A 13,700-nucleotide genomic window follows, 5' to 3' on the forward strand; every position below is an offset into this window, starting at 1 on the left:
CAGATATGTTATGCCTCAGAACATGCCGGTGCGACTGAGAAAGAACCCAGTCCTGCTGGGATGAGAGGTAATCACGATAACCACCGCCGCCGATATCTTTTAAGGTGAATGAGATCGGCCCAAATTTGAGTTTAGTTATCTCAGAAAGAAGAAATAAAGTACAGGAACTCAGCGATGAGTAAATTTTCCTCATGTTTTTCCAGGTTTTTCCAGGATTTTCCAGGATTTTTCAAGGGAAAAAATTCCGAATTTGAGAAAAGTAAAGATAGGATTCACTCAGTCTATTGGTACTACTCCGAGACTGAATAAAATTTTCGTCAATTTCCTTATTTTCTGGCAGATTTTTTAGGTTTTCCACAGGAAACCATGAGACAAATTTACTCATCGCTGAGTTACTGCATTTTTGGCAATTATGAGTGAACTAAACTCAAATTTGGGTCGTTCTCATTCGCCGTGTACGCAAAAGGAAATGAGCCAATGTCGCTACTTGATAGCAAACTACTCATAATGGGAGGAGTCTTTGTAGCTTTTATACCACTTGGTTGCAAATCGTTCTGCTTTAACCTAAAAAGATATAAAAGAGCGCTGCTGTATGGCATAAGCTCATTTTCGCTTCGGACGGCGTGGTGAACAGCAATAGCAGCAGTAGGAACAAGCAACAATTGACTGGTCGTGGCAAAGGAGGAAAAGGTCTTGCGTCATCGCAAAGTTCTTCGAGATAACCGCCATCGGTCATCTGGCTCGCCGTGGTGGTGTCAAACGTATCTCCAGTCTGATCTACGAGGTGTGCTGAAGGTGTTCCTGGAAAATAAGGGCCGTGATGCTGTCATCTACACTAAACACGCCAAGCATAAGTGGCCATGGATGTACTCTTCAATAAAATGGCCCTTTTCAGGGCCATCAAGCCTACATCAGTAAAAAGTTGGAATAGAATTTATCTGTGCTCGTTTGTCCATATTCAGAACCACAGACCCTCAACGACCACACAAAATGCTCTCCAGAGTTGTAATCTTGTAACCAAACTTGGAAGCAGGGGTACAAGTGATTTTGATTGATTCTCTTAATCAACTTTCACTTTGAAAAAAATTAATACAAATTTGGTACGCCTACAATTCAAAAACGGAAAGAGCTTAGATAATAGATGATTGATCAATTAAAAGAACTAAATGCTCTTCACATTTATTCCGTCCACTAGCTGTCCTACGTCAAGCTTCCGTTCGTGCCCCTAGGCACAGACCCTTCTACTTTTTTTTCGCAAATTTTCTCACACACACGTCTCTTACCGATGATATGTGCTTACCTCTCAGTATGTTCAAACTTTGATATAAACAATTAAATTGACTGCAAAGTCGCTAAACCGTAAAACAAAAAAAAACATGTAAATTACTATGGGAAATCTCAACTTTTTGTTCATTGCCTTCCAGTCTTTTTCCATATTGAGCTGCGAAACAGTTCGCTTGCCATTCATATAGAAAATTTTCTCAGCTACAACTTTGCTCAAGATCGTTTCTATGTAACACGAGACAGGAAAAAGTTATTAATTATTTAAGAGATTGGTAAACTCATGACATGATCAAGCAGCTGCTCTGTAGGCAACACTGTATTTTGCAGTGTGACATAGTAGCCATGATTTGTGTGTCCTATTCAACGCCTCAGAAACACCAATGTTGCCTGCTGAGCAGTTGATTGAGCATGATCATAAGACATCAGCGCATTGAACCATTGATAACTTTCGATCCTTGCATTTTATCAAAAAGAAGTCTTCAGCAAAGTTGTAGCCTACAAGTACAGTTGAATGCTTTTAAAGCAGACCGATATGGTGAATTATTAGATAGATATGAACAAAAATCTTGGTTTTACCATAGTAATTCCCATACAAACTTCATATGGTTTGTATTGGAATTACTATGTCTCACCAAATGGGTTCAAATTTTGAGAGGTTAGTCAGGATCCGATTGGAATCGTTTAAGTATTGTGGAGCGAAAATTTCAAATTTTGCATCACTCTAATGTAGGTAATTGGTGGATTTGTAAGTTAATTCGACGCTTTTGGACAATGCTGGACATTGACCAGTTTTTCAATAGTTTATTGTTGAAAATCAACATTCGATGCGTAGCCATATTTCTGATCGATTGGTGATAAAATTATTGAAATTGGACCAGGGGCAGCTGAGTTATTAACGTTCAAAATCTTTCTTAATTTGTTACATGTTCCATTTTCGGTTTTCACAAAGTGTACCCCCATATAGAAATCACAGACGTAGTCCTACGTCAAAATGTATGAAAGTAGATCTGTCAAAATGAGTTTTACATCGATTTGTTATGTATTTTCCTCGGATATTCACTAACACGCTCTCACATATCACACCAATACAACCGGACGTGAAAATCTCTGTACTCTCAATGTGTGTCACGCGATCATCTGTTTACTCGGCAGCAACTATTGTGTGGTTCTCCTCATTGTTCTTCATCAGCAGTTCTTTCAGTCGATGCGTCGTCGACTTTGGAAAGCAACCGTTTCGTGATGAACGCGTGAGTGCTGACCACGTTTTGCGTCCATTGCTGCAATGGAAGCGCTCTGACCCCCGTTGGCGAACTCGCCATACAATGACTCCCGACCTGGTGGAGGAGGCCTATTGGATATCGGAAGATAAAATGTTTATTGTGTTGTACCTTTTGACTATAGTTTTAAGATGTATTGTATAGTGAACAAGAATCCTCGGCTCTGTAAAGTTACTTTGGTTGAGCCTTATCAAATAAATTAATAATAAAAAAAAATCTGCTTCAAATACGATATTACTTTAAATGAAAACCCCCTCCTCATTCGCACCACGTCGCTATCGAAAATCAGCAATTGAATAAACCCATAAACCCATTTGGTTGCGGCTTGTCGGAAGAAGTAGCCTCACACGACCGCAAACGGCACAGCAGCAAGCAGCTAATGTCGTGGAACGAATCGCCTACATTGTTGCACTCTCTGCATTCAAATTGCGGTGTGTAACTCCGGCTGTTTATGCCTGAACGTTAGCAGTTGCAATTGCCGCGCCATGACTGCAAATTGACACCGCACAAACATAACAATAATCGTATCCCGAAATCGGTCGCCACCGTGGGAAGTGGTCCAGATGTTTCACGCAGATTCAAATCTTAAATAAATAACATGTTTCTATAATTTACATTTGTCATGAACCTCTGCCCAGCGGGAATGTTTACCGAGATCGATCGTCACGAGACGAACAACACAACGAGCCCGTTTTCTCAGCTTGATTCGTCTCGCCTGGATGCCACATTTTGTACAACGGCCAACCACCGCAGCGTTTGTAAGTTTGCAAACACCTTCGACCTCGTCGGGAGACAGGAGAAAAGTCAAAGGCAAAAGGTACCGTAGCGGAATTGGACATTGAAAATCACGAGGTGTTAAATTAAAAACCAATTTTTCTACTGACTTCCCCTACCCTATCCGATCGGTTTGGTTTCCCATTATGTAGTGGAATCAATACAATACCTAACCTAGGTACAAGAAGCGATCATTTGACGGAAAGACGAACTTCCGCGGGTGGTCCGTTTTACAAGCCGGCGAAAACGGTCGTTTTTCCAGAGTGAGTTGACTGTGCGGCATTTTTTGGGTTTTATTTTGGATGGAAAAAATGGGATCGATTGAATCAGACGGATGAATAGTTTGATCATTTTACTACAATTAAAAAACCTTGTTGTTGGGAACGATGATAAGTGGACTGTATTTTGGTCCTTCGAGCCGGATAGATGAAAGGCCCGCGGATGAACCAAGTGAAAACTAAAAAACGACCAATTCGAAATAACATCGAACTGTGACGCCGATCGACGAATGTGCCACAGCCCTATTACAAGAATATGCACGCGTCAGAACGGGACAGAGCGAGTGACGTACCGAGCGAGTGTATGAGCCGTGCAAATAAAGGCAGCAGAAAATATTTTGTTCGCCATTGTGTTTATGACCATCGAGCAAAGCACGTGCAAAATTTGATTCGTGGCAATTTCGAGACTTTGCACTCGAATTGCGAATATAGTCCGGACAATTAACGTACCGCCGTACCGAAAGTGTAGATCGGGAGTGTGTGAAATAAATTGGCTAGCCGAAAACCTAAATTTTGTCGCGAAATAACCAAAATTTTCCATCGCATCCATTGCGAGTGTGAGTGAGACGATTGAAATTCGTTTCCTAAAGGTGAACCGTTTTGATTTGCCAGTGAGGCAATCCCATTTGAACAAACAAAAAACGCCGTCGAAAGACCAAGGGTTGCCTTCGGGAGTGCGATAAGTTTCTGGCCGTCGTGAGTGTGAGAACTGAAATAATAGTTCCGTCCGAGTATCCCGTGTGTGGACCTTGAAAAGGCCGAAACAAGAACCTAAAAAGAACAAATTTGTGTGGCCTGAACGTGCCGAGACGACAAAACTAAAAGTGAATTTTAAAAAAGACCCAAGAGTCAGTGAACTTAAAGAAGCCAAAGGAAGAGGCCAATTAGAAGAATAAAGTGCAACAAGTGCCAAAAAAGGCATAAAGAATCCAGCCAGCAAGTGAACGATAAAGTGCCTACTGACGCCAGCGGCAGCCATTGTGTAGAAGTGAGACAACTAGTGACGCCCCACGTCGACGAAAAGGTAGGTGACTTGAGCCATTTTGTTTCCTTGAGCGAGCTCACATTAAAGCATACTAGCGTGACCTCAAAATGACCGACAAAAAGATTCAAATTGTTTGCCTCTACCGAACGATTAACGCAATTCGCGACCGTTCGCTAAAACAACTGAAGTTTGCCAAGGATTTTTCTGCGGAAAATGGGGATCTCGATGAGTTGGAGGAAAGACTTTCCGTTATTGAAGATATACGTTCACAGTTTCTCGATGCCCGTTCGAAGCTTTACAGTTTGGTTAAGGACGATGACGTTGCCGAACTCAACGAACATGGTGAGGAAATTGAGGATACCCTCGACAGTGCACGGTTTCAAATACGTCGTCATGTGAAGCAAGCCAGACCTCCAACAAACAGTTCCGTGAAACAAGAATCCGATTCTCATTCCTCAAAATCCAAATTGCCCGACATTCCGCTTCCCAAATTTGACGGTCATTATGAAAACTGGATCTACTTTCGGGATCAGTTTAATTCAATTATCTGTCGTCGTGAGAATTTGGACGATTTCGAACGCTTGCACTATCTACGAATGTGTCTGTGTGGGGAAGCAAGAAACTTGCAATGCAACGAAGAGACTTTCTCCTCTCTCTGGGATGCATTGACCCGTCGCTACGAAAACAAGCGATGGTTAATCGAAAAACATTTGGGTGATTTGTTCAAGATTCCCTCTCTGACGTCCGAAAATGCTGCAGGTTTGCGAACAATGCTAGATAGTTTTCTGAAGCACATTCGAGCTTTGAATGCCCTTGGAATTACACTGGATAAAATGTCCGAATTGGTTTTCGGCCAAATGGTGATGATGCGTCTTCACCCACGAACTCGTCGGGAGTATGAAGCAGAAATCGGAGAAAGTGAAATTCCATCGTGGAAGGAATTAGTAGATTTTTTGGGAAACCACTGCCGTATGCTGGAGAATTTGGAATGTATGAACAAAAGTTGTGCCCCTGTTACTGTCAATCGTACGTCGAAACCTTCCAGCTCTGCTTCTGGTCCTCGATCGTCGTCATCGAATCGTGCATTCGCTGCAACTACTACTCGTGAGCGCAGCAAAATCAGTTGTTTCTTGTGTCGTCAAAACCATTACATCAACCAGTGTGAAGGTTTCTTGAAGCTGACTCCTCCACAACGTATCGAGAAGGCGAAAGTGCTCAACCTTTGCTTCAACTGTTTGTCCAACAACCACACGTCGAGTCAATGCAATCGAAGTTTGTGTCGAACCTGCCAGAAGAAACACCATACATTGCTGCATTTGGAAACCAAACAATCATTTTCCGTAGTCCCGAGGGAGAATGTACCGATTGAACAACCCAAAGGTCAACGTGAACAACCGATGCCATCCGAACCTCCTGTGTCGAATATCACCGTTTCCCAAACTTGTCGTTCCATTCCGATTCATCGTCAAATTTTGCTCAATACTGCCGTCGTCTACGTCGAAGATTACCACAAGAAGTTACATAAGGTCCGAGTGCTCTTGGATTCTGGATCCATGGTCAACTTTATTACCGAAGACTGCGTTCAGCGGCTTGGGCTGAGAAAAACCAAGGGAGATGTACATGTTTCTGGGGTCTGCGGTAAAACTTCTGCTGTCCAGTACAAGGTTCACGCTACGATTCGTTCTACCACCTCCAGGTACGAGACCGAAATCGAATGTCTGGTTACTAAGCGGATAACAGCAGATGTTGGTAACAGCCGAAATGAATCAAATTCTATAAACTTTATTCACCAACCAATGTATTTCAGCGAATGAAAGTTATAAAATTCCTGTGGAATACTCAGTTAAGTTAGGCTAATTTAGGATAATTTTCATGTAATGCTTACATTTAGTGATTCTCGCTGTATGGCAATATAATCGCTTGAGAGATCCAACAACTCTCGTAGGTTTAGGAAATCTGTAGGTTTAAGTTTAGTTTACTAATGTGTGCCTTGGCTCTAGATATAATGTCTCACCTATCAACGGTAACAGAGCAGCCGAATTTGCTGGTAGTTATAAGTAATCGTTTAGCCGTAGGTACCTAGTTAGATGTTTGTGTTTAGGATCATGTTTTAGGTTTAAATTCTTTTTACCTCACCTTTTTCCGGGCCACATATAACTTATTCAGAAGGCAAGTAGAAGTTCTAGTGGTTCATCGATACCTTAATAATAGCACATAATAGGTTAAGAATCTTCCTGTCATACTATTTCATATTCTCACCTCTAGATTAAGAATCAATAATTTGCAACTAATATTTAGCACTCAAGTTCACTAGGTTTAGTTCACTAGGTTTAGTTCACTAGGTTTAAGCAGTAGATTTAGTGTATATAATAAGTATATATATAAGTAGTTTTAATTTTCGCAATTGGCAGGGCAATTTCACTTTTGTTTTGTCTTCTTTCCATAGTTTGATTTGTTTACATCCTGACCACTTTTTCCTCTCACCACGTGACAATCCCTCGTATAGCGATGGGTGTGGTTGCACTCACTCGTCAGTGGCGTAGATCAGCGGTGGGAGTACACACATCTGGAGCGGGCGTAACCAACACTCCCCCCGGAATACGCGAAGACTCCTCCTAAAGCGTATTCGTCTCAAACGCCTACGTCGAGTACAGCCAAAGACACCGCTGGTCGTTCGTAGATACCCCCCGATGCGGTTTGCACGGTAGCCCACCTTACCTGACCATCTGGAGCCGGACACGTGGCAATCACTCGGCCTTTTGGCCAGCAGTTTCGTGGTAGCTTCGGATCCACAATGATTACCAGATCTCCAACTGTGATCGGCTTCACCGGTGTGAACCACTTAGTCCTACGGGTAATTGTAGGCAGGTAGTCCTGAACCCACTGCTTCCAGAACGCGTCCGCTATCACCTGCGGCTGCTTCCAGCTGTTCCTAAGCAGGATAGGGCTATCGTCCAGAGGAGCCCACGATCTCAGGCCGTTGGTGGATCCCAAGAGAAAGTGATTGGGCGTCAAAACCGGGAAATTGTCACCATCGCTTGGTACGTTGGTCAGAGGACGGGAGTTGACAATATTCTCGATCTCCACCAACGTGTTCTCCAGTACTTCGGGAGTCGGGATTCTGCTCGTTTGCATTCGTCCGAGGTTCTGCTTGACACTCCGAATCAAACGCTCCCATGCTCCACCCATGTGAGGCGTGACGGGAGGGTTGAAAGACCACTCAGTGTGGCTGGAGGTGAACTCCTTCGCTAGCGCATCATGGTCGAGTTTTTCTGTAGCACTCTGTAACTCCTTACTTGCAGCTCGGAAATTGGTCCCACGGTCGCTATAGATCGCAGCAGGTATACCCCTTCTAGCCATGATGTTCCGAATGGCCATTACACAGGAATCGGTGGTCAGTGAGTGAGCGATCTGCAGATGGATGGCGCGAGTGGTTAAGCAAGTGGCGAGAACCCCCCACCGTTTCTCGGTACGTCTTCCAACCGATACCATCATCGGACCGAAGTAGTCCACTCCCGTGTGAGTGAAGGGACGAGTGAAGGCGGCCAGGCGAGCTGGAGGAAGGTCAGCCATTGCTGGTGGCTGCGGCTTGGCGCGGAGGATTTTACATTGTTGACAGTCTTTCCGGATCTGATGGTACGCTGCTTTCAGGCGAGGAATACGGTAGCGTTGCAGTATCTCGTTCACCACCGTCTCGTGGTTTTGATGATTGAATCTATCGTGTACTGCAGAGATGATGAGGCGAGTAACAGGATGATCCCGGGGAAGAATCACCGGTTCGGCTGCATCTCGATCGATAAATATACAGGCCTTCGTTCGACCTTTGACACGCAGCACATCATTTTCATCCAGAAAGGCACACCACTGGTAGAGCAGGCTTGATCTGGGAACCGTTTTTGCTGGAACCTTCAACAGACGGTTCTTCATGAGGATAGCTGCCTCTTCTGCGAAAGTGGTAGATTGAGCCTGGCGAAACAGATGATTTTCTGCATCGATAAAGTCCTGTCTTTTCAGCGGTCCCGACACTCGCGGTCGGCCGTAGCAGCAACGTTTCAGGTTGTTGATATAACGCAGTACGTAGGCCGTTACGCGTAGCAGGTCGGTCCACCTCGAGAAATCCGGTGGATGAATTGCTGGATCACTAGATTGAGTGTGCAGAAGCAGATGCGGTCGTAAATCCTCCTCGGTAGTTCTTCCAGGAAACGGATTCACAGGCCAATCTTCTTCTTTGAGGATAAGGAACTCCGGTCCACGGAACCAGCGGCTGTCACTTGACAAGTTGGGGGCTCTTTTCCATTTCGTTCCTTCGTCAGCAACGTTGTGTTTCGTCGGCACCCATCGCCACTCGATGATATCCGTAGTCTCGAGGATTTCGCTGACACGGAATGCCACGAACTGGCTGTACCGCCTGTGATCTGAACGCAGCCAACAGAGTACATCCTTGGAGTCTGTCCAGAACGTTCGCTGGCTGACGTTGATAGAGAGTGATTTCGAAATGGTATCCGCAAAACGCACACCGATGATTGCCGCTTGCAGTTCGGAACGAGGAATCGACAGAAACTTGAGCGGCGCAACTCTTGTTTTGGCACCAACTAGTGCGCATTCGACGGTATCGCCGTTGTCGAATCGTAGGTACACCGTCGCAGCAAACCCGTTCTCGCTTGCATCAACAAATGTATGCATTTGCACTACGGTACTTGATCCACCAGGTGTTTGCACTCGATAGCAGCGTGGTATTTCAACGTTTGCTATCTGCGGAAAGATCGCTAACCATGCCAACCACTTGTCGTGCTGCGAATCCTCGATCGGGTCATCCCAACCAACCGGCGTTCGCCAGATCTCCTGGAGCAACGTCTTCAAGAACATTAACACGTGCGCGATGAGTCCCAATGGATCGAATACCATCATTAGAGTGCGTAGAACTTCCCTTTTGGTTGGCCGACGGTTTCCTGATATGAGCTCCTCATCGTATCGCGCGGAGACCTTGTAGGTGAAGCAGTCCTTTGAGGTATCCCACCACATGCCAAGAACTTTCTCGGTGATGCTTTCTTCGCCGATGTCGAGGTTTTTCTCCTTCGTCGTTTCCTCACTCACCGCAGCCAAGACGCTACGCGAGTTCGATATCCAGTTCCGCATCTCGAAACCGGCCGATGCGTGAATCCTTTTCACGTCCTGTACAAGCTGAATTGCTTCCTCTGCGGACTCCACGCTCACAAGCATATCATCCACATAGTGCCGTTTGACAATTGCATTGACAGCTTCCGGATGATCCCGCTCGAACTGCATAGCGTTAATATTTTTCACATATTGTGCAGTACTTGGTGAGCAACAAGCACCGAAAGTCATCACCTGCACTACGTAGACACTCGGCTCCGTCGCTTGGTCGTCGTCCTTCCAGAAGAAACGTAGGCAATGCTGGTCATTTTCTCGCATCTTCACCTGGTGAAACATCTCACGAATGTCACCAGAAACTGCCACCCGAAACTCTCGGAATTGTACCAGCACGGAAAGAAGAGACGTCAGCTGGTCAGGGCCCTTGAGCAGGACGGAATTGAGCGATACTCCATGGACGGTGGCTGCTGCATCCCACACAAGTCTCATCTTGCTCGGCTTATTCGGGTTAACGACCGGGAAAATTGGGAGGTACCACACTTGGGATCGTGGTGTTTGCAGCTCTTCCACTGTCAACTTCCTTACGTAGCCTTTCCTTACGTGGTCGTCGATCTTCGCCTTCAGCGCCTCGGCTAGCACGGGATCTTTCGTCATACGATTATCCAAGCATCTCCACCGCTTCAGCGCCATTGGTTGACTGTCCGGAAGTCGGACATTATCGTACTTCCAAAGGAGGCCGGATTCGTAACGATCAGCTGTACGACGAGTGAGAGTTTCTAGAAGCATTTGTGCCCGTTGATCCTGATGCGAGACTAGCAACTTGTCCGGTTTTACGACTCCAAGGCTGTCGAGCGAGAAATGAGATTTCACAATTTTATGTAGGTCCTCGTCCGGATCTCGGTTGCACTCGCACGTTTGCACGCTATGGTAGTTCACATACCGCGTAGCTTCCTCCTTGCCGGCACAATTTCCAAAGACCATCCACCCTAGGCGCGTCTTCACTGCTATGGGCTCGTGGTCCTTACCTTCCCGACTCTTGATGGCATGGCCAAGTCTAGCGTGGTCCAGACCGATGAGAATACGAGGACTGACGTTGTGGTACGACTCGAGTGGCAACCCTGCCAAATACGGGTACTTCCTCTGGATCTCCGCAAGCAGCAACGTTTGCGGACGAATTTGCAGAGAGGACATCGTGTAGACACCTGACAGCTCGTACTTCTTCGAACTGTACACGCCGGAAATTTGCAGGTTGATCTGCTGCGACTGGTTCTCCATCTTCTGCGTTCCGCCGGTCCACTTCAAGCACAGGGATTTCGTCGGTCCCTGCACACCCAACTCATCGGACAGGCTCTGTTCTATTAGTGTGAGCTCAGACCCATCATCTACAAACGCGTAGGTGCGTATCGTCTTCGTTGGCCCATACAGCATAACCGGAACGATTCTAAACAAGATCTCCGATTGACCTTGGTGAACGTTGCAGCTATGATCCGTCCTTCTCGTCTCTGGTTGGGTGCTGTTGGGTGTTGCTGCCATCGGCGTTGGCGATCTCGGAGCTTCATGTTTCTGCGTGTTATGAAGCAGAGGATGATGAAGAAACTCGCATCCGTTCTTTCCACACGGTTTGGACTGCTTACATGATCCGTTATGCTTTCGCAGGCATTTCCGGCATAGCTTACACTCCTTCACGGTTGCCCACTTGGAATCGTAGCTGAACTCCTCGAACCTCTTGCACTTCGCTACGGACGGACACGTTCCTTTGCACACTGCACACTGCTCCTTGGATGCAGCACCGGAAGGTTTCGTCTTGGTCGATGGTTCGGTAGATCTTGCTCTCGTGGATTCCGACTCGGAATGGAAATTCAGAAAGCCATCCTTTTTGTTTTCTCGGCCTCGCTTCTCGCTGCTAGTGTTGCTGATCATAACTGCACTGGCATCCTCCGCCGTCGTGTACAGCCACGCACTGAAATCGATTAAGGTTGGATTCGGCCTTCCACGAGAGTATTTGGCCCAGTCCATCTTGAGAGTTGACGGAAGCCTCTCCACCAGCTCGTACCTTAGCGATGAGTTATACACGAAATCGCTAACTTCACACACCTGGATCGTGGCGACAAGATTCTCCACCATAAGCGCGAAGTTTACGACTGTCTCCAGCTTCTCCATGTTTGGTAGTGGTAGTGCACGAACCTTTCGGATTATTGCGTGAACAATGGCCTCCGGTCTTCCGTAGAGCATTTTCAACGTCGACATCACTCCTACTACGTTTGATGGATGGAGCAGTCGACACCTCACTGCCTCCAGTGCCTTTCCCTTCAAGCACTTTCGCAATCGAAGCATGTTCTCTTCGTTTGAGAACCCACACATTTGGGTCGAGGAGTTGAATATAGAAAAGAAAAGTGGCCAGTCTTCTGAACTTCCGTTGAACTCTGGTAAATCCTTGGAAACTGCTTGGCGTGCCGCGAGTTGACTTCGATTCAGGATACACACAGTCTCGTCGTTGAAGGTCACCGCAGGTTGCGCTGCAGGAGGTGGTCGACGAACTGGAGTTGAACGCTGTCCAGGAAAAAACTCGTTGCCGTCTGCCAATGTGCCTGGATTCATCGAAGGGATGTTTGATGACCGAAATACGGTGGAATTGGGATGATGTGTATATGTACGCTGCAATGGCTGACCTGGTTGGTCCGGACGAATCGATGGTTGGTAATTGTGCTGAGCGAGAATCGGAATTTGGTTTTCCTGTGGCCTCCTCGAGATGTTCGATGCATGACCGTTAATCTCCTCTTCTACTAAACCGGAATCGTTCTCCACACCATGGCGTTCGGTTTCATCTACCCATTCCTGGATCTTCGACATCCTTTCCAAGTCGCTGGCGATCGTTGACGTTTCGCTACCGTAATCCTTCAGGATCTCGAACCTTCTCTCCAGAAACTTCTTCTCCAGCTCGAACTGTTCATTGAGCTTTTGCAACTCTAACTCCCTTATCCTTCTTGCTTCACTCCTAGCTGAACTTGCCTTACTCTTCGTTCGAATTGCACCAGTATCATTTTTTGTCTCGACTGTCCATTGCTGCTGCTCATTCGACGTGTTGGAAACCATCTGGTTTGTGGTGGTACTGGTGGGGGGATTAATCGCTGTTGGTGTTGAATCCTTTGCGGTATTGCATAGGGGACAGATCCAACTAACGTTCGCGATGTCATCCGTAACTTCCACACATTCGTAGTGGAACCACTGCTTGCAACCATCACCATCACACTGCACCATATGATCACTATCACGCTCACTACACAAGTGACAATGGAAACCTTGTTTCCTTCGAACAACGCGCATCGGATTTCGTCTCGCGTCGGACACGGTCGGAATTGACATTGGCATTTTACCGGCGGCATCGAACTTCTGCGTTTTTTGATTCGCTCCGGTACTACGAGATGGATGTACCGATTGAGCATTAACTAGGCTAGAGGTTACCTGCGTTTTACTGGGAAGGGATACTACACCATCGAGGACGGTCGTGGCTACCACTGCTACGCCACTAGCGATACCTGCTGCTACATCGTCCTCCGTCGGTACTACGGTGATTACCCGTTCAGATTCGGTGGATTTCTTCGACATCTCGGGATCGATATTATAAATGAATTTTATAAAATGTTGGTAACAGCCGAAATGAATCAAATTCTATAAACTTTATTCACCAACCAATGTATTTCAGCGAATGAAAGTTATAAAATTCCTGTGGAATACTCAGTTAAGTTAGGCTAATTTAGGATAATTTTCATGTAATGCTTACATTTAGTGATTCTCGCTGTATGGCAATATAATCGCTTGAGAGATCCAACAACTCTCGTAGGTTTAGGAAATCTGTAGGTTTAAGTTTAGTTTACTAATGTGTGCCTTGGCTCTAGATATAATGTCTCACCTATCAACGGTAACAGAGCAGCCGAATTTGCTGGTAGTTATAAGTAATCGTTTAGCCGTAGGTACCTAGTTAGATGTTTG

General features: G+C 45.9%; 2 protein-coding genes across 2 annotated transcripts; one reads left to right on the forward strand and one right to left on the reverse strand.

Moving 5' to 3' along the window:
- Positions 1-4,705: 4,705 nt before the first annotated feature.
- LOC135713000 (uncharacterized) lies at positions 4,706-6,412 on the forward strand. Its single transcript, XM_065236086.1, has one exon. The coding sequence runs from the start codon at positions 4,706-4,708 to the stop codon at positions 6,410-6,412; it is 1,707 nt and encodes a 568-aa protein (XP_065092158.1).
- Positions 6,413-7,229: 817 nt separating this feature from the next.
- LOC135713001 (uncharacterized) lies at positions 7,230-13,316 on the reverse strand. The gene has a single exon (XM_065236087.1). The coding sequence runs from the start codon at positions 13,314-13,316 to the stop codon at positions 7,230-7,232; it is 6,087 nt and encodes a 2,028-aa protein (XP_065092159.1).
- Between the last annotated feature and the right edge of the window lie 384 nt (positions 13,317-13,700).

Source organism: Ochlerotatus camptorhynchus, unplaced genomic scaffold, assembly GCF_037179485.1.
Source record: "Ochlerotatus camptorhynchus isolate MF236.1 unplaced genomic scaffold, CSIRO-AGI_Acam_v1.1 ptg000529l, whole genome shotgun sequence".
Classification (NCBI taxonomy): Eukaryota; Metazoa; Arthropoda; class Insecta; order Diptera; family Culicidae; genus Ochlerotatus; species Ochlerotatus camptorhynchus.